This window comes from Protopterus annectens, chromosome 15.part0, assembly GCF_019279795.1.
Source record: "Protopterus annectens isolate FY-2018-M chromosome 15.part0, PAN1.0, whole genome shotgun sequence".
NCBI classification, from domain to species: Eukaryota; Metazoa; Chordata; order Ceratodontiformes; family Protopteridae; genus Protopterus; species Protopterus annectens.
In genome coordinates this window covers 458,047,209-458,069,954 of record NC_056749.1, presented here as the reverse complement: position 1 = coordinate 458,069,954, position 22,746 = coordinate 458,047,209, and the positions used below count along the sequence as shown (strand labels likewise).

The 22,746-nt window shown below is 38.2% G+C and overlaps 1 protein-coding gene across 2 annotated transcripts in view; it reads left to right on the top strand.

The window, feature by feature from the left end:
• The window catches only part of HEPH (hephaestin), a 995,050-nt gene that overhangs the window by 268,500 nt on the left and 703,804 nt on the right, over nt 1–22,746 (top strand). For both annotated transcript variants that reach the window (XM_044057195.1, XM_044057196.1), the window contains exon 4: nt 4,628–4,840. In XM_044057195.1, the coding sequence (XP_043913130.1) occupies nt 4,628–4,840 (213 nt within the window). The remainder of the gene's footprint in view (nt 1–4,627; nt 4,841–22,746) is intronic.

The window sequence follows — 22,746 nt, the reverse complement described above, 5'->3', positions numbered from 1 at the left end:
CATTAAAACTGGCACAGTAAAAATCACCAAAATGATTAACCTACTTACACTTCTAGGGTAGCACATTTGAAAGGACCAGCCACCACTATGCACTAGTCTATAATAAGAATTTTCAGAAATGCAAAATATGTAAGACAACATAGTGATGGTTGTTCCCCTTTAGGAGTTGAAAACAAAAACAATCAAGTATGTTAGAGGTAATGAGGGACAGTTATATTAGGGGAATTTAAACTACAGTGCCCTAGTCTATAGCAAATTCATGATTTTTAGGACAGAGAATGTACTGGAGTGCACCCATTTGAGTTACATAGACCAGAAGGAAGGCTATACAAATGGTATTGCTAACATGGAAGGGATCCGAACATGAAGAGTAGAAACTATCTGGACTTATCACTGCCTGGGTAGAAGGCAAGCTCTTTAGTTGTTTCCTATTACTGGAATTGAAGGTAAAGTGGTTTGTTTTTCCCTGTTGCTGGAATTGGGAAGAGAGCTATTATGCCATCTAAAGAACTGTGTAAATACTGTTTTATTGTTGCTGACTACACTGCAAGACTCCTGTTATGAAAGGACTACTGCATCTACAGTAAGTGTCAGTTTGCTGTACTGTTAAAAAAGTATGTGTTAATGGATGTGACAGTGGGAGGTACTGCCATGGATAAGTAGGGCAGTGGATGTATGACTTGTGCCAGCAGAGCTAGCTGGAATTTTGTAAATAATTGTATGTTATTAGTATATCAAACCGATCTGTACAGATGCTTGTGCTGAAAATGTATTTGTGAGTTTTGCTTGCGTTAATTTTGTTAAAATGTATTAACAGTGCACCCTGCTGAAATGAAGAGAATTTTACATGTATTATTTTATCTGAATTAAATATATATGTTTTAATAGAGGACACTGGCACAGCAATGGTTAACCAGCTGGCTTATTTTAAGAAACTCAAAGTCAAAGTCAAAGTAAACTTTATTGTCGATCAGGTATAACACAGCAGTGCAAGCTAAACAAAATTACATTGCTTTGGTCCCCATGCAAGACATAACAATGAACACATAGTTTGAATGACAGTAAGACTAATGCACATACAGAAATAATTAAATTATTAAATATATAATATTAACACAATAAATATATATTAACAACACAATAAATTACCACAACTGGACAGGAAGACATTGGACAGCATTATATTAGTAGGTATTGCAAGACTATGACCTCACATTGTGATTGCTTAGAATATTACACTTCATCAGTTGCAGTATGATATATTCTGATGTTCATATTGTACACGTATGGAGTGGTGACTCACTCCTGACTATTGCACATTCAGGAAGTAATAGCATAAGAGATCAGGCTAACTGTACCAGTTACTGAAGCAATTTGCCAGAGTGATTACTATAGCTGATACTTCATAGAAAGTGGCATATTGATCTACTTATTCACTGTCATGCCTGGTATTTAAGTTCAGCAGCCTTATGGATAGAGGGAAAAGCTCCTGTTCAGTCTAGATGTTTTGCAGTGTAAGCTGTGACACCACCTGCCTGAGGAAAGGTCAAAGTACATGCCATGGGCAGGGTGAGTGGGATCATTGATTATCTTCCTAGCCCTTTCCACACACCAAGTCTCATGCAGATCATCCATGGATGGGAGCGAGGAACCAATGACTTTTTCTGCTGCTCTCACTATCCTCAGGAGAGCCTTGCACTCATATGCTTTGCAGTTACCATACCAAACTATGATTGAGCAGATGCTCTCGATAATCGCCTTGTAGAAGACTTTGAGGATGGACTGAGACAGGTTTGCCTTTGCCAGTTTTCATAGGAAGTGCAGACATGGTTGTGCCTTCTTCACTGTGTGGCTAATATGAGTCGACCAGGATAGGTCATCTGAGATGTGCACTCCTAGGAACTTGGTGTTTTTGACTCTTTCCACTGCCACCCCCTTTATTTCCAGAGGTTTATGTATCTCCTGAGTCCTCCTGAAGTCAACTATTAATTCTTTAGTCTTGCTTACATTTAAGGCCAGATTGTTGCTGTTGCACCAGCCTGTCAGATGCTCCACTTCAGCCTTGTACGTTGTTTCCTTATCATTTCTGACAAGACCTACGATAGTGGTATCATCCTCGAATTTGATGATTTTGTTGGATTCATGCTTGGCCATGCAGTCGTGCGCCAACAAGGTGAACAGCAGAGGAATCAGGATGCAGCCCTGAAGGACACCCATGCTCAATGTAATACTGATTAAACTGTTATTTCCCACACATACTTTTTGGGGTATGTTGATGACAAATACAGTATCCAGTTGCATAGGGGGGTGTTGATGCCCAGCTGGATCAGCTTCAATATCAGATTCCAGGGGATGACCATGTTAAAGGTGAAACTAAAATCGATGAACAGCATTTTGACATAGCAATTCTTGTTCTCTGGTTGTGCCAAGGGTTGATGAATTTCTATAGCTATTGCATCAGCTGTGCAGTGATTAGATCTATAAGCAAACTGCAATGAGTCCAGTGTTGCAGGTAGGCTTGAAGAAATATGGTTCTTGATCAACTGCTCAAAACATTTAATTACTGTTGATATAAGAACAACTGTCCGGTAATCATTTAGGCTTGTGGGATGAGATTTTTTGGGTAAGGGAATGATTGTCATATTTTTTGAAGCAACCTGGTACAGTGGCTAGTTGCAGGGATGTGTTGAATATATCTGTAAGTACAGTGGACAGTTGGGTAACACAGTCTCTTAAAACCCTTCCCATATTATTATCAGGACCAGCGGCTTTTCTTGGGTTTACTCACCTTACGGTCTTCAGAACATCAGATGTTCTTAGACATAGCACCTCCTTACCCTGTTCGACAGGGAGCTTATTTGGTACAGTGTTGTTGTCCATATCAGATCTGCTGAAGTAGTTGTTTAGTTTGTGAAGAAATTCTGTGTTGTCATCACATGGGGAGGATGCAGGCCTGTAGTCATTTATGGCATGAATGCCTTGCCAGAGAAAATAAGGGAAATAGTGTTACTCTACTCCAGGGTAATACTGTTTCCCCTATTCTTCCATGCTCCTATGCCTGTAGTACAGCTAAACGATACCAACTACTCTCTCTTCTGTATATCATAGGATCCCCAACTAAAAGCCTGTCACTGTTATGCTTGCACTACATAGTAATAACCATGTTATTTAATTGTCTCCTAATTAAGTTCACACTGCTACTGCCTAAAAACCTAACATTACTTCTTACACTGTATGTGAACTACTTCAGAATTCTTACACAAACCAAATAAGCCTGTGTTCTGAAGGACCTGTGAATTTTGAATAATGTTTTAAGGTGTTTTTTTTCCTTCTGTACTATGATGAATTTCTCTGTGAATTGTTTTTTGTGTGAATTTTTCAAATTGTATTGAAATGTGATCTTATATACTATGTATTCTATGACATACATGGAGCTTTTCTCCCTGGGCCTCTGCTGAAAATGGGTTTCTTGCCCAGTTGGACACTCCTGGTAAACAAATGTTAAATAAATAAATAAAATAAATGTAAATGAGCTGTTAAATCATTGAATGGCACCCCACGGTGGTGAGTAGGACTAGAGACAATGGGTCTGGGACAGACCCTTTGTCCATTAGCTCAGTGAAAAGAGGGGAGGCCTCCTATGCACTGGCATAAAAGCTCTAAATGTATGTTATAGCAGTCTGCTAAAGCCCTGTCTCAAACTTTAAAAGCAGATGATGTGAGAACCTAGAGTCGGGTGACCAGATGAGATCATTTGCAAGTCATCTTCGATATTATATTTTACAGGGAGTAATCTCAGAAAATATAGAGTATTATGTTTGGGAGCATAACTAGAAAGACTGCTCATGTGTTTCATCTTGCCTTGCTCAAGTTACTAGGGAACAGTAAATTCTCTTAGATTCAGTCAGGAATATAGTGAATATTAGTTTAGAGATTGTTTTTCTTTATTTGTATGAGTCTGTTCATCAATGTTGTTTTCAATATTTTCTGTGATTTGAACTCTGGTTTACTGTGGATATATATTCAGTATTTTCATATACTTTTATTATTTATTAAATATATTTAATACTTTTATCGTGACTGATTTTGTAGAGAGTATCTAACCTTTGAGAGCACTTGTATTTATTTGGTGACACTGTGTGGGCAACTACAGAAGGCCCAAAATGCTCAAAATTTACCAGATTGAGCCCAAATGCTCAAATCTCGTAAGACTGAAACACACAAAACACACAATAGACCTGCTTTTGTAAGTGGTAAAGCCCCCTACCCCCTGCTACTTTTATATTCCAACTCAAGTTAACATCACAGTGAGGAAAGAATCAATACCACAATCCTTGCTGTGCTGCGATCCCGAACGGTCCACATCCCAGTAAAAAGAAACACTCTTCCATTTATTTTTGCTGGTTTGATCTTATGAGATTTCTGCATTGTTCTTGATCTTGTAAGTTTTGAGCATTTGTGTTTTTGAGGTTCTAAGGCAGAACCCTGTTTTTGAACTGCAGGTTCCTTTTATCTTGGTAACACCTATCTGTTTCATTCTGCAGTTTGTTTACATCCTGATGACCATTTGTTATCATGCTGCAAGTCCCTTACATTTTAATAACATCCATCTGTTTTCTTGTCGCAGGGTCTTTATATCCTGATAACACCCATGGTGATGATAAGAAAGACGATGCTGTGCCTCCTGGAGGGCACCATACCTATGTGTGGAATGTGACAGAAGATCATGCTCCAACATCCGATGACCCAAGTTGTCTGACATGGATCTACCATTCTCATGTTGATGCACCATGTGATATTGCTACTGGCCTTATTGGAGCCTTACTGACTTGCAAACGAGGTAAAGCAGCTTCCTCCTTTTCATCAGTGCTCAATTATACTTGTACATAGTTGTGTTAACTACTTTTTTATTATTACTATATACAAAATGTGGAGTAATTTCATATCATTACATCTCTAGACTGTGTGTTACAATGATGGCTATAAACTGCCTGCATCTGTGATCTAAGTATACCTAACATTAACTTCCTGTCTTTAAACTACATACACTTATCAGAGAAAGCAGAGAGCTTAGTCCTGTTTCATTGTTACTAGTTAATTACAGTAAGAATGGCAGCTTCTCATTTCTATAATGTTAGCTAATTTGAGAAATATTCACATCCTCTTTATCAGTTGGAAGTCTACAAACTCTATTAATGCTGGAAAATAAATAAACATATGATGACTATATGAATATTGAGAGGTTTATCTAAAGTTACCAGCTACACTAATGTAGGCTGTAAACTGTTTCTTAAAATTATTAATCTTTAAAAAAATAAAGAAAGATGTTGCCATTATTTGTGTGTTTACATTTGTGGTGATGGGGTACTTTCTGAATAATTACCTAGATATCAGTTGATGATGAAAAGGGTTACATATAAAAATTAAATATTTTCATTATTGATATAGACCAAATTTTCACTTCCTAATTATTGTCTAGTTCTCAGGCTTTAATGCTTCAAATCTATTACCTTTCATTACATTGTTTTAAAGCTGAAAAGTATTTGAATTTAACAACTCATTTTGCTTCTCAGATTCTCTTTTAATTCTGGGGAGATTTTGCAGTGCTGGGGGGTGCAATGTCTTCTCTGATCACTCCCATAAACATTTGTAGTAAATTTGCTATAATTTGGAGCTCTCAGAGAAGTTAATAGAACACTGGTTAAGTGACAGCAGTAATAAGCTGATGAAGAAGTGAAAAATTGCAAGAAAATGTTTCCGATTGTTGAAATATTAGAAGCATCATCCATATGTAGGGTCAAAGGTGAAATGGAGGAAGCTGTGCTTGAAGAAAGTTGGGACGTATTTGACTTTATGCGGGCTGTACAGACATAGTAGAAATGGTCTTGATGAACTGAAGACCTTTATTTCTGAAAAAAAAAGGCATTTCAAAGTGGTAGCAGAGCTGATGAGAAGTTCTGCAATAGCTCAGACACCATTATAGAACTGCAGTAAAAAATAATGTGATGAGGGTATAGTTGATGAGTTTGCAAGGGAAATTAACAATGGCTAGTTTAAAGCTTACGGATCAGTAAAATTGGGCACAGAGAAACAGACTGGAAGTGACTGGAATTCCAGAAAAAGAATGAATGCATTATGGTATGTTTTAAAAGGCTAAGTTGGGAGCCTGGAATAGCTCACAGGTAAACTGCTTTAAAAATTAGAATAGCAAAGTGCATCTCTTTGGCAGTACTAGGGCAACTTTGACATATTTTGGACTGATGTGAGATTTGGTATTTAAAAAGAACAAATACTTCCTCAGCTGTGGAATCCTCAAAGAGTCTGTAAATAGAAAAGAAAAAACAGAATTTTGTTTGAAAATGATTTTTACGTACAGACATGAAAAAAAGTGTCCATTTCCTGACAATTGTGTGAATATTGGGTAAAGAATTTGAAGAATTTCAGCATGCTGTACTCAGCTCTGTTGAACATTTACTCAGGATTAAAACCTTTGCTGATAATCAAGAAGCTTTGAACTGTGTGTCAGAGCTTATGTTTGAAGAGAGAAATGATAGTTTCATATAGCAGACTGCGGCATATTCTGAAGAATTAATGATGTAAGTAGTGGCTGTGTCAGTAATGAGGAGGAACGGACAGATACACCTTGATGATGACTAGCTGTTGAAACCAGTTTCCATTTCAGCAATAGAGTAATGGAAAGGCAGGAGGCAGTCACAGGAATGGGAAAAGTGACACTGGTGATGTTGGGATACTGCAGAGTCTTTACTTCTAGCAAAATTAGAGTTTCTGTGACTTCATTGCACTACCAAGAAGTTATACAAGTCTAATAAATGTTGGCTTTGTGTGATAAGATGATGTTATTTTTTGAGCATTGTTCATCAAGTGCAAGGAAAGTTTAGTTAAAGAGGATTCTACATGTTAGGTTAGCATGGAGATATGTTCTGCTGGGTGGAATGCATTTAACTCAAGAATATACAGTTGTTTTTAATACATAGTTGTTTATTTTTTTCTTTTTTCATGTGCCCTGATATTTCAGTGGTGACTATACAGACTAACATTTAAGTTTTCTGTGACTTTTTTGTCATAAAGTTATATTAGGATTTGTTCTAATGTTTATCTACTACAGTGATATGTGAGATGCATGTAGTAGAATATGAATACAGGTGGTCATTAGGTATTACAGTGCTTTACGTAAATTTTGTAATGGGAATTGTCTGCACATCTAATGAAGTGTTTTGAGAGAGACAACAATAATAAATTAAAAAAAAAGACTAGGTAGTTTAAATATATCAGGGCTCAGTTATAATAAACCTTTTAGTGATGAAATGGTTTGCAACTGTAAGTTAATACTCATGTTCATGTATGTGATGGTGCCATCCCCTACTGGCTATGTCCTGATAGGCTATGACAGGATGTATAGCAACAACTCAGTAAGTTTCACATTGGTTAGTTAGGGATGAATAGTTATTTGAATGTCCCATTTCTACAGGAGCTATGGGACCTCTACTTATTCTCATGAGAGAATGCACATGCCTTAGCGGCATGGCTAAGTAGCTCATCCATTCTTAATTTTCCAGTGCTGTACGGAAACCCCTTTCTGGATTATACATAGTAAAAAGGGTGACTAGTCCCATAGCAAAATGTGTAGATTATATTAGTAACTGGACAATGTGGTAAAAGTGGGGGTCATACTATGTCATAATATTTCATAATAAAGTTCTGCCACATTTACAGAAAGATATGGGGAAAACCTATAAAACACAAGACAGGATCTTTAAGGCTTTGATATTATAAATGTGGGAAAAGGGCTCTATGAAAATGCTGGGTGCTGAGCACAAGGTTTTATGCCCTGTGTAATAGGTGGAGATTTTTAACAAAGTTGAAAAAGTTTAAACATTATATTGGTAATCAAACTGTGCAAAGCACAGAGATGTGGATATAGGGATAAATAAGGTTCTCATAAAATATGCAGGAAATGTGTCAGTACACAGAGGTATGATTTTGTTTTTTCTGTTCACCACTTTCAATAGTTAAGAATCATAAAATAATTGCAAAAGTAGAAACATTATGTAGTGGGTATCAGTGCTAAAGAACCTTTTAACTAATACAAAGCAAACAGATGTCATTGTTGTAGCTACAGTTTTCACTGTATGGTATCTTAAACCTCCTCCCAAGGGATATATGCAAATGACTCCTTAAGGACATCAAGTGTTTCAGTTAGATGGCTTCTGAATGTCCATGACTTTTTTCTTCTCCAGCTTGGCTATGTTTTTCTTGCAGTTTTTACTCAATGGATTGTCTGTGTGACCTTTTTACCCTTTGGTTTGGATGTTAGTTGGGATATTTTGCAGGCATCTTAATCTTTATGGGCATCAACTGGGTTTAAAGACCGTGTTTCTGAATTATGGGCTAATTAACTACTTATGCTTTGTTGATAAGGTCAATAAAGAGGCTTAAACATGATTGTCCACTGGTAGTAGGGTTGGCTTTTTGGCCTGAATGTAACCATAAAGATTTAAAAAGTATAAAAGTTACGAACATTCAGAAGCTATGTGGCTGAAACAGTTGATGAACTTAAGGGCTCATTTGCATATATCCCATGGACTTCCATTACAATAGGTTTAAGGTATCACACAATAAAAACTTTTTTGCTCGCAGTTTTTACTGAAGGGTTTTGTCTGTGTGACCTTTTTTACCCTTTGTTTTTTATATGCAATATTACATTACATATAGGAGGAGTATCACTTGTATTCTGAACCAAAATTGTAATTAATATTGATTTATATTTTGTACAAGAAATCAATCTGGAGGGACATTTTTGGAAGGGGTGTGTGTATCACTAAAGAGAAAGATGGTACTAAGCACTGGTGTGGGATGAATCTGGGAAAATGGTTTGCATAGCTTGCCATAGAATAGAATACTATATTATAGTAACTGGGGAAGTAAAGTCTACAGTATCCTTAAGGCTTTTTCCCTATAATTAAATATTTCACAATGTCCTTCAAAGCACTTAAAGTTTCTTCAACAGGAGAAAAAGATACGGGATCAGAGGCAACACTTTTACTGGCACATATCCCACATCTTTTAGGTTATAGCCTACATCTAACCCAAATATCTTGACCTGCATTCTCATCTGTATTCCTACGGACTGATATCTCCCAAAATAAATGGAGTAAGCCACAGTTATAACGGCCACATCTCAAAGCACTTGCAGGTTACCAGGTTGGGTAGTGGGCATAACTCATGCTCTGATTCACTGTATGTCTGTTAAGGATCTTTGAGCCAAATACTATTACTGTTGTACACATCAGGGGAGTCACATATCACAAGTATGTCTGATTTTATAGCTGTGCCATTTATATTTCTAAAGTTTTGGTATCTTGTATCTTTGATGTTACTTACTATGAATACTATGCTTGTATATTCTGCAACAGTATTCTCATACTAATGTAATTTATCCTCTGAGAATGTATTCTAAGCATGATGCTTTGGTAACTTCCTTAGACTATACTGTTGTCTGTTTTAAATGTTGTAAACTATATAATCTTTGAAGAGGATCATTACTATCCAAGATCAGGGGAACATTCCTTTGTTCACCAGTGCCTCTTAACTGGATTAACTAAATCTTAAGGAAGAAACACTAGCAGTAGAGAAAATACTGAAGAATGTTTAATTCATGAAAATAAAATGGATTTAAGTACAGAGTGAAGCAATTAGACACGATTTCTGAGTATACATGTTGGGCAGATGCATCATTTTAGAAAGGCAGATTTTAGGAATTTTTAATGAAACTTCAGGACTTTGCAAGATCTCAACAATGTGGTCTACAGACCACTTCATTCCATTCTTTCATTTACACAGTCTGTGAAGCACAGTGGGAAGAAAGGTCAGAGGACAGGGTGGGACTACAGTGTTGACGATGGATAAGACAGTGGAGGAGAAAGTTAAAAGGACAATCTAGTGAGAAGCTGAGGGGGGTAGTGATGGTGAAGACAATGGGCTACAGACATCAGGGGACAAAGTTGGAGCCTGGGAGTTGAGGATGACTTACTGATTTTCTGAATACGTGAATGGAGGACTGCAGCTAAAGCTAGGCAGTTGTTGAACTGGTTTAAGAAAAGTCAGAGGACTGTTGTGATAGGACTAACATACATCTTGTTCAGGAATATCTAAGAAGAGGACATTTAATGCCACCAAAATCATGTACATGAACATTTCATCTGCATGATTACTGACTTCTGTCCTATCTGCTGTCAGTCAATTAAATCCGCCTGTCACTCAGCATGAAGAGATGCATGAAGCATTTACTTACAGTTCTATACCTTCAGTGTTTCAAAAGTGGGAAAGATGAAGGGCTTCTGACTGAACAGAGACTCAGATTTCAAGAATGAAGGAATCTGGTATTGGTGAGCTGAACTAATGTATCACTGAGGTGACTGTGAAAGCATTGTAGCTGCTGGGAGCTTCAATTAAGGAATGAACTAAGTTTGCGCCTGCCCCACTACTAGAGACTCAGGATATTAGAAAGTGCAGTGAAAGTTAACTCCTCACTATTTTGTTTATTTATCCTTTGTTGATAAGGTTAGTCCCAACAGACTAGTGGTCTCTTTTCTGGGAAGACGTGAGGTGGCATTTCTACTACAAGGGGAAACTTTGCCAGGGCACTGGAGAATTCTCCCTGCTCTTTTTCATTGGTGCAGTGGCATCTTTTAACTTCCACTTGCGCTACCACCACCTCAAGCAGATGGGACCTCAGTTTAACTCCTCACCTGAAGGTTGACACACTCAGCACCCTCCTTATGCTGCACTGCAGTGTTAGCAATTAAACTACCTGTTATGGGAATAGAACCCACAGCCTTCTGCACCAAAGGTGAGTGTGCGTCCTTTTGCACCACTGACACTACTATTAAGAACTGTCTATGTAAAAGGATCTGTGTCTGTTAGATGAGTTTATTGATGGTGCACATACTGGTAGCACTGGGGACTGGTACCAGTGGTGACAGCAGTGGACTAAACTTGATTGTGGCCCACTTTGGTTCTGCTTTGTGAATCCAAGAATCTTGCTAAGAAGAGAGAGAGAAATACTGCACCAACTGCAAAGCAGATGGAAACAAAGTCACTAAAGCCTGAGAAAGGATGTGGATAACTGGGTCAGGCTCAATTTTCAATGACATCCACCATTCTTACATTTGTAGCATGTTGCAGAGCCCACCCAAAGGCTGTTTAATAACAGCAACCAGATACCATCTGTATTGTTGATGAGAATTCATACTATTACAGTATGACATTATAAATTGAATAGAGTAAATACAGACGTATTTTTTTCTGATGAGCAGAGGATTTGTAGAAAATAGGATAAACTAGATCATAATGAGGCAGTAACTGGCACCACATTTAAATCAAAGAAATGATATGTTATGCTACTCTTTGCAGTGAGGGTGTGTGGCACTTGATGAGCCAAAATAATTAAAAATATTAAAGCTGTAGTGAACTAGAAGTACAATGAGTCTGTTTTTCAACATAGAGCCAACTTATCTTTGCCTTTTTCCTTGTACTTATACCTTTACTTTCACAGGCTTAGCACAATACCATGAGATCTGATTGTGACGATTGGGGAGAGATGGGCGAAGGCTGCCAGCCTAGTCAAATAGAATTTGATATATAATTCTATCAATTGTATAAATAAATGTAAAATACAGGCTTGTGTTTTTAAATGTAAGAAAACACTGTAAAATGTGAACTTCAAGATAGTTGCAACATTGCCATATGCTGTAAGGGAAAAACCAAGCCAGGCATTTCAAATGTCTTTGAAAGCACAATTATCTAAAAAAATGGTGCCAGAGCGGCTAGCTAAATACATTCTTCCTATTGTCTTAACTTAAGGAATAATTGTCAGAGTGTACATGTGGAAGGTGCTTTATTGCTTTGGTTTCTGCTAGAGTATATATGTGAAATGTCTTTTATTGTATTCTCCTGTGCAGGTATTAGCTTGCTAAATAATGTAAATGGAGTTTCTATTAGCCTGGGAACTCAGAGCAGGTGTCAAGATGATGCAATATGAATACTGGGAAAACCTAAGTATTAAAAATGATATAATTTTGGGAGGGCCTTAGAGACATGCTTGTTAGTAATGTTTAAATACTATTTCTCACAAGAGACCGAAAAGCATTTTGATTTTGATATCCTACTTACCAGCACTCTGCCTAAGCTCACATGTAGGTTTCTAGCACTGTGATTTCTGTAGGAATAGTTAAAGCTAGTAAAGATTAATTAGGTATTTTTTTATATCTGACCTGTCCTACTGTATTATTTTAAGTTTCTGTGTGATCCCTGAAATCTTAGATATCTCTGTGTTGTAGTAGTTTTGTCTTGTGTTTTAATTATTTATTATTAAATATTTTTAAAACCTTCTACCTGTGGCTGGTTTGTGTAGAGATGAGCTCTAGAGTACATTGCATATTTATAGAGGTTATTGTAATAGGCCACTCTAAAGTAAGCCTTGACTGTTAGTCATACTACCATTGGATAATAATAATATTGCACAGTAATAATTGGACACCCTTTAAGGGCCTTTTAGTAGCGGATATTATTAACTGGGTGGTGGCAGTATTTACTACCATATAGTCTGGGTAAAGGGGCACAGCTGGAGAATCTGTGTCAGCCTTTCCCAGGAGTGTCTGTGAAGTTGGACAGAGAGGGTACTAGTGGTTTTAGCTTGCCCAGTTAGGCTGAGACCTGGACCCTATAGCTGTGCCAGTGGGGAGTCTTACTGGGGATCTGGTGAGCAAGGGAGCAGCCAGCCCCAGACTGACTCTGATCTCTGTGTGCACTTAAGGGAAATTACTGTGTGTATTAGTTATCATTTCCTCTTCTAGGAGACGACCATCCTGGTTGTTAGTGGTGAGGATTGAGGCTCCTTGATTGCTGGGCCAGGGCACCATCATCACACTGATTATAGCAAATAATTTTGTGTATGTCATAGCCAAGTAAGCATCTGTTGCTGGATGAATTTTAGCAGCCCATTTTATTTCCAGTATCAACATTTTATAAAATGTACATGTCTGCCTACTCCGCAGTTTTTAAAATCAGTGGGTTTGCTTTCATCCAGGGTTACCAGATACCAAAAAGCATTTATAAACCTGACTGCTGTTTTGTACTCCAGCAACTATAATGTTATAAAGTCTTTTTCAGTAAATCGTATAGTACAGCCTCTGCAGAAGGCAGTTAGCTGAAAGTGAACATTCTTTAATAAACTGGTTCAAAGTCCTCCTTCATAAACTTGCTTTATCAGCTTTCAATTACATTTTATGCTTGTCTGGAATTTGTGCTCAATTCATTCAGAGTTTTGTAATGGTACATCTAACCTCATCTTGTAAAATGTGAGTGAACAGAATAATAGCTACCATTTACATGTGCATTGTTTTAGTGATTTCATTGCACAAATGATTATACAGCACTTTGCAACATGATTCAGTCCATAAATGAGTTTAGTTATTTCACTTTTATCATTCCCCTAAGGAACAGTTTCAAAAGAGTCAGCTTGAGGAACGCTGTATGTGCTTCATTTAATCTTTACATTTTACTCAGGAAATAATGAAATTGAGTGTATTATTAAAAAAAAAAAATAACCTGATGAAAATCGACTTATTGGAACTAGTAAATATGTTGCATGTACACATATGTGAATATGTGGGGATGTAATTTTAATGAATTGCTTGGTTATTTTGCCAAAAGGAAACTTTAGGCTAGAAAAGCAATATTCCCTTGCATGAAATGCTGCAGTTCTTTCCATATGGAAATTATACAATGGCTGTCCATTAACATTCAAAATTGTGCATGATGATTGGTCAGCCCAATCAGCATGCCCGTTGTAAAATCGAGCATATGCCAACAGAAAAAGCCAGTCACCTGGACTGTCTATTAATGTAGGCTATGGAGCTTTCTAGTGGTTTTAATAGAAAAAAAAATAATAAAACAAACTTTGAAATCCAAACAGTTCACAGGTACTGGAGAGAGAGAGAGAGGACAGAGACAGTACATCAAGAAAGCCCCATGATACTGTGGAAAAAAGCAGAACAACTACTCAGTGCCATTATACAAAGACATTATTTAAGAAAAGTAAGTAACTTTCTTCTTAAATAGTGTCATTGTATAATACCGATAACCCACGGCAGGGTGTGGGTAATGCTGGATTTACCCACGGATGGCTTTGTTTGGTAATTCGGGCATTGCCCTAGTGGCTAAACCACACCAGCAGTGTGTATATCCAGCATTACCCACACCCAGCCATGAGTTACTGGTGTAATAAATCATTCATGCTCACATAGGCACCATTTAGTTTAATTCAAAGGTTGATAATCGATTATCTATTGGTTTAATTTCTGTTGTCATGTATTTGTAATGTACTTTATTGAAGAAAAATTGAACAGTCTTTTCGTAACAGAATTTTTTATGACATCAGAAAAGATTATATAGTAGACATTCACTGAAGCTGCTCATTGTGCTTTTAGAGTCTATAGTCTAGATATATTAGAGGAATCGGGTTATGATTTCAGTTATAAGCCTTTCATAAGGGCAAATGACAAGTCAGACTGGAATTTCAGGGTAAAAATGCTCCTTTTCTGCCAAGTCGTTTGTGTTAAACAGAAGCATCAGCAATGTGGTTCAGGAGGTATAATTGAATTTATTTCATGTGATCAGGGTTAACACATAATATTAATTATTTACTATCTCTGCTGCATGTTCTGAAGTTTTATTTTTAACTGTGACTGAATAAGTACTGACATTTTGTTTGTGTCAAAATGTTTCTAAGCTATTAATTTAGTAAAGTTTTTTCTTTTTTCTTTTGTCTTTTTGCAGTTATTGGTGTGGCCATTTTTGTTTTATAGTGTACACATTCTTTTCTTATGACCCAGGTAGATATTAACCATTATTTTGTTTAATACTAAAACAAGTTTTTCCTTCAAAACTTATTGCAATCAGTCAGCTCATTATGCTAAGATCATTTCTTGCTGCATTAAAACCTTATGACAGTAGTGAAGATGAATCATCACTTATGAGGCATTCCAGTTAGCTTGTTCTTCCTTCCTCATACATTCCTGGGCTTTGCCATAGATAGACATCAGGAGAAGCTAAACAAAAAGGAAGATGTTTCTTCCAGACCCACGGTTCACCAGATTTTAAACCATCAGTATCTGACAGGGAATGATGTACTGGCTGGCTCCAAGCATTCAAAATAACTCTTTTGGTAATCACAGATTCTAAAACAATGTTCCTTTGCTGTTCCTTGGTCAGACTTGATGGGGATAGCTGTACATGTTGCTCCATTGTCAAATGTCTATTTCCAACCTTTGGCTAATAACTTCCTTTGTTTGGTCATACAAGACTTTATTCAAATGACATTCAAACCAACAACAGATCCACAAGCCTATCTGCTTAAAGCAGTACCATCATGTGACATTTAAAGGGTTGTCATTCATTTGATAGAAAATACACATATCTATCTATCCTCAACCCCTTTTTCCCATTTTGCACATGGGGTTGGGGTGTCACTTCCACACTGACAATCATCTTGAGCCAAGGTTTACACCGCATGGTGGCTAGCCCTGCCTCAGTAGTTTATTTACACCACTCACTCATGCACGCACTCTCACCTATGGCCAATTTAGAGAGTCCAGACTAACTACTGCATATCTTTGGAATGTGGGAGGAAACTGGAGCACCTGGAGGAAACATCCGTGATTGCAGGGCGGACATGCAGACTCTGGACAGAAGGCACTCCAGCTGAGAATCAAACTAGAGAACCTCTTGCTGTGAGGTGAAAATCCTAACCGCTGCACCACCGCATAGAAAATACATATGTGAGAAATACAAATAAGAGACCATAAAAGAGTGAACAGACAAATGAGTGACTGCACATTTGTGAGAATCACACCTGGTTGCATTCAAGCTTTATAGTGTGTAGGAATGTAGGAGTGTACAGAAAAAAGAATGGTTAACTGTAAAGGTGGTGGCTTTGACAATGTACAAGCCAGTATTATATATAGCAAGAAGTGTGTATGCATACCTGTTCATGGGTTGTGTTAGGTAATGGGCTAAATTTGATCCTGATTGCTGTTGTGAGTGTTTTGTGGGTACTTTTATCTTTATTAGTGGTACTGTTAGCGAAAAGGTTTTTACTAAGTGAAGCTATCTCTGCCCTCCTTACTCATGGGTAACCCTACACATTACATTACTAAAAAAACCCTTTCCCTAAAAGTAACGCTATTCATACAATACTTGGTCTTGGTTTTATAGGTTCATAGGTTCATAGGATGACACTAGGCTATTGGCCAGGGGGCCCTTATAAGCCTAGGCAAGAATTTCACCCATGTTCCCACAAAGTCAGCACCTGTTTCCCCTGTCCAGCAGAGACAGAGGTGGTATCCCAGGGGTTTATTTTCTGTTTCCCATCCAGTCGTCCAGGTTCCTCTCAAAGAGGGCTAGAGAGGTACTCTGCTTGACATGGAGAAGGAGTCTATTCCACAGACGGGGGAGTCTTTGGGACACAAATCTATCCCGCCAACAAGTTCTGTTAATGTCACAGACAAGGTTAAGGCCTTGAGCGCCGGTTGCGTGACTGGAGTTTGACTAATGGATATGCAGCAACTACATCAAGGCTGGGTCTAAGATGGCCTTGTATGCCAGACACTGGTCACCTCTGAGCAGTCTGTATGAGACTGAGTAGAGGGGCAGGGCTTTTAGCCTATCTGTATAGGATAGGTGTTTGAGACCCTGGATTTTCCTGGTCAGGAATCTCTGTGGTCTCTCCAGCTTCTGCATGTGCTTGGCAAGGTACATGCCAAAGGGGGCATTGTACTTGATAATGGGTCTGATAAGGGTAGAGTACAGGGATGTTATGACCTCCTTGTTCCTGGATGAAATACCCTTATTTATGAGGTGGGCCTTGTAGCAGTTGTTTATTGAAAGCTTAAGAAAAGTTGTCAGTGTTTTGTGTTTCTCTCATTTTGACTCTCACACATTTGTATTTTCGCTTCTTTGAGGTCACTCATTTGTGTTTTTCACAATGATATGTTCTACCAATGATGATATAACTATTTAAAAACTTATTTATGTGGTGCAGTTTCTAAGGGTATCTATTAAATAGTGTCACCGAGGACAGGAAACTGGTTAGCCACTAATATAAATAACCAAGACACTTTCGTTTCCACTAAGTAACTTATACTCCTGTGTAAAGTTACACAATCCATTTGATCTAATACAAAAATCTAATTAAAAAACTTCTTAAAACTGGTGTAATTCTTAGAATGTTTTCATAGTGCACAGTTTTCAAATGGCTAGCACATGCCCATAAATTCTCTATGATAATTTTCTCTGTGCTTTACCTACATGGTATGTTTCACATATGGCACAACTTCCAAGATATGCAGTTCCACTAATCATGTGAGTATAATGGTGTTTAGACACTGTTGTTTTGTAATAATTTTAACAGCAGCATACAGACCAGTTTCTGTATATCTAGACTGGTAACAAAACCGACAGGCACACGTGCCAGTCCTTCTGTGTTAGAGCACTTCTTATTCATTTATTTATTTTTGTTTCTATGAAACATATCTTTAAGGTTAACATTTATTCTATTAGTAAGTAGGGATTGCCAGCCACATGTTTTAGTACTGCAGCATTTCTTAGGAATATTTTCAAGTTGTTGCTTAAAATTCCCTTTATGTTTTGGCTATCTATTGAGAATTCCATGCCAATTCTAACTGTAGCTACTGGGGACGTGGACCCATCTTGAGCTACAGCATTTTGAGTCTCAAGAGCAGGAGCACACTCAAGCAAATCTGCAGTCTGTGGCTACCACCCCACCCATACAGTATAAGAAGGAATTAGTACTGCAAACTAAACAAGGATATACATTTTGAACCTCAAGAGCAGGAGCACACTCAAGCAAATCTGCAGTCTGCGGCTACCACCCCACCCATACAGTATAAGAAGGAATCAGTACTGCAAAACTAAACAAGGACATACATTTTGATCATCAAGAGCAGGGTCAGTCCACCCAGGCATTCTACTTGTATGTTTTATGAGAGTGAAGTGATTACATTAGCAGTATTTCTTAGTAGTTCTCAGCGTTCTAATAAAACTAACTGTTGCAGCCTTGTGCCCCCCCCCCCAGCTAGTGCAGTAATCCTAACTGTCCAATAGACAGTATACATTTAATTCAGATCCCTGTGACTAAAGTAACCATCAAGCAGCCCTCTCAGTGCTTTCTGCCTTAGTTTGTATCACTTGGAGGCCCACCTGTTTATTTGCATCTCTATACATTCGCCTTCATTACTACTGTATCTCCCTACTATAATCTGTGCACAAACTAGTTACTAATCAGCAAGTCAATGTGAAGAAACACACCCAACCTTAATAAACTTTGCTGTGTCTTCTCTCCTTCACTTTACAGGTAGTTTGAATTATTACTTACCCCCTCTGAGGCTTTCACTGATTGCCTCTCTGGTTTCTTTGCATTCCACCTGGGTTACACGCCTTGTGCTATCACCCTCCCCAATACTAAACCTATATTAGAATCCTGCTGAGCAAGGAGCCATCTTTAAATTTTTAGTCTCCCACCAGGACACAAGTGCTCTTCAGCAATTGCATTCTGCTTGCTGGTAAGCCATTAGAACTCAGGAATTTGTTTAAAGTGTTCAGATTTGTAAAGTAATATTTACTTTTTTCTCTTATCTTGGTGGGCTCTGCCCCGCTCCGTTCACCCTCGCTAACGCTCAGGCTCTCTCCGCTCCCCTGTCCTGCCCCCTATTCCCTCTCACACCCACTTCTTCTACATTTATAGTAATAACAGACACACCCACAGCTCACCCTCACATCACCTCCACCAATCACAGCTCCTCTAGTCAGATCACATTATACCACACCAACTTGCTCCACACAAAATACTCCCAATCACTCTCATTCTCCCTAGGCATTTTTTTTACATCACCCACACTACTTACCCATCCACATATAGTGCAACCATATAATTCCTATTCAGACACTCACCTAGAACCAACTTAAACTTTAAAACCATGACTATCACACAACTAAGTCTAGTCTATCTTCTCATAATTCTTTATAACACCACAAGTTATTACTCTAGGAATATCCCTAAACTTAGTAGCACAACACTACATTATGCACTCTCATATACAGACACCGCACATTATAATAATATCTGCCCACAATTGTTCAAGAACTACATAATGGACCAATTCAGAACTAAACACATATGATCTCATTCCTACTCCAAAAAAACACAATACTTTCTCACACTCCTCACCAAACTCCAACATCTATATCACCATTTTTACACCAGGCTCACCATAAGTGGGAATATCCACCCCAACCCAGGCCCAAATCCATCCTGTCCAACACACACTGCTCCAAGACAAATGTCAGAACATAACACCCCCACTATCTTCATCCCTGGGCAAATCAACAACAGCAGCAAAACCAACCATCTTTTAATGCTAAATATTAATATTAGAAGTATCAAAAATAAAATACCTGAACTCCAGGCCACAACAGCACACTACTCGCCAGACATAGTTGCTTTAACAGAATCCTGGCTAAATAAAAACATAGCTAACTCAGAAGTTCTCCCTTCTGGCTACAATATCATTAGACAAGACAGACCACTTTGTAAAGGGGGTGGAACTGCATTACTGTACAAGTCCAACATAACTGTACATCAATTACCAAACTCCTACCCTTCCCCCAATAATTGGGACATACTTATCTCACAACTTCAACTTGACCCTAAAAAGGTCATCACCACAATTGTGATCTATATTCCACCTGGTAATACACCTGCTAGTCTTGAAGACTTCTTATCCTGGTGTTCTTCCACATGCTCACAAGAAACCCTTATTCTGGGGGATTTCAACCTAGATTGGTTCACCTGCATATCAGAACCACCAAGTAATCTAATAAATCTCCATGGCTACCAGCAGCTAGTCCAAATTCCAACTAGATGTGATAAAAAAATCTAAAAGGGAATCCATCCTTGACTGGGTCCTAACTAACAACCCCACATTGTACCCCCACGCAGGCAGTCTCCCAGACACCATAAGTGACCACAACATAATATACTTTATACATAGTAGAACAAGCATATGCAAAACCACTAACTATATATCCACTAGAAACACAAATAAATTCTCTCCTGAAGTCCTTAACACTTTACTGTATAACTGTGACTGGACCCCCCCCCCCCAAAAAACCCTCCCACTTGACCTGGCTGTAGCATATTTCAACAAAACATTTCTAGAACACCTAGACACTGTCGCTCCATTGCCCAAAATCAAGGTTAGAACCTCTACAAACCCCTGGCTCAGTAAATAAACCAAACAAATCCTCAAGTCCAGAGACACTGCCTGGCTTTACTATAAAAAAAAACAAAGAAACACAAAGTCTAACTAAGTACCAAGAACTGCGCAACCATGCAAAAAAAAATGCATTAGGCTGGACAAAAAAAATCCTACTACATGACATTACAAACTAAATACCAACACAATCCCCAAAAATTTTGGAAAAATGTAAACCAGCTACTAAAACCCACCCAAAAGGCTACCCCCAAACCAACCACCCCTGACACTAAAGTTCCCATTGAAACACAATTCAACTCCCACTTTGTGAACTCAGTTCTATCCTTAGTATCACAGGACAGTTCCTTCCTCACTATCACCCCCAACACAAATAACACTAATACAAGCTTTACCCTCAAAACAGTTTCCAGCACTTCAATCAAAAGCATGCTGTCCAAACTAAAAACCTCATCAACAGCAGCCGACCTAATCCCCAGCTATTTCTTGAAACTCACAGCAGATGCTATTGCTATCCCAGTCTCCACTCTCATAAACAGATCAATTGTTGAAAACTATGTGCCCAAACTCTGGAAAATATCCTGTTACATCCATACATAAAGGTGGGACCTCCACTGAACTTAATAACTACAGACGCATTGCTTTACTCTCCCCCCTGGCCAAAATCCTAGAAAAATGCATCCATACCCAGATGCTAAAATATCTCCTAGATACCAACATCCTGTCACCTACTCAGATGGTTTCAGAATTGCCCATAGTACCACTACAGCCCTCCTATGCTTCACAGACACAGTAAACCATATAAAAAATGAAGGCCTGCAGGTGTCAACTCTTTTTTTGGATATGTCCAAAGCATTTGACAGAGTCTTGCACCAAATCCTGCTAAACAAACTAAACCAATATCACCTATCAAATTCCACTCTTACCTGGTTCCAAAGCTACTTAACTGACAGGTACCAAGCTGTAAAATGGGAAAATTCTCTCTCTCCTCAGCTGCCCCTAACTATAGGAGTCCCACAGGGTTCTATTTTAGGACCACTACTATTCACAATCTTCACAAATGACCTCCATACTTCCACACAGCATGCATCTATCATTCAGTATGCAGATGACACTATGTTAATCTGTGCTGCACAAAACTTTCCAGCCCTCCTGCAAACAACTCAGCTAACATTCTCTGACGTTGAAAACTACCTTACCAAAGCCCAACTTATCCTCAATCCAAAGAAAACTCAGCTTATGATTATAACCAGTTCTAACAAAAACACTGATAACAATCAATTCACTATCTACTCCACAAATGCTACTCTAATCGCTCCAGTGGCACAGGCTAAGCTGTTGGGAATAACCATAGACTCCCACCTAAAATTTGATAGTCATCTCAATTTAACTATTAAAAAGTACATGCCAAACTGGGATCACTCTACCGTATCAAACCATATGTTATCAACAACACAAGATCAGCCATTGTTCGCTCCCAATTTCTATCCACCCTACTCTATGCATCTCCCATTCTGACTAATCTCAGCAAAACTGAACTAAGCAAAATGGAAGCCTGCTATAACAGAATTGCCCGCTTTGCTGCAAATTGCTCATATAGAATTCATCACTGCACTGCTTTGAGACAGCTCCACTGGCTTGAACTGCCCAACCTCTTAACCTAAAATCAGCTCTGCCTCTGTCATTCGATCTATTACCTCCCCAATAAGTGTCCTGCCCTCAAAACCCTAGTACAACATCACTCAGCCAAAAGGCCTCTTAGATCATCAAGAAAACTACTACTAAAAGTCACCAACAGCTGCAATAGCTTTGGAGATGCACTATATAGTAGTTCAGTGGCTAAAAAATGGAACTCTGTCCCCACTAGCATTCAAAACACATCATCCCAAGCCTCCTTTAAAGACCTCATCAGGCAACATCTCAAGTGAACACTGGCTAATCTACAATGTATGTACTGTACCTGTGTACTATGTATGCATTCTACCTATGTTCCAAATTTCAGCTGTGCACCACAAATCTATTAATTACCTTTATTTTTAAATTAATATTTTTTGTTTGGTCTCTCCACTGTAACTGTTGATGTGCTGCATGCCACTGTAAAAACATGTCTTTTGTAATTTGTATGTATACTGATCATGTCTAAATAACTAAATGTATCTGTAATTTTTCTGTGTGGAGTTTTTCTCCCTGGGCCTCTGCTGAAAAAGGGCCTTTTCGGCTCAGTCAAACACCCCCGGTTAACAAATGTAAAATAAATAAATAAATTTGACAAAGAATACTGCAACCTTTTAAAATGATATGTGTTATTTTCTGCTGTTGTAAAGTATACTGCTGTAACATTAAATCAAATGTTCAATTTGGTGATGTCAGTTGT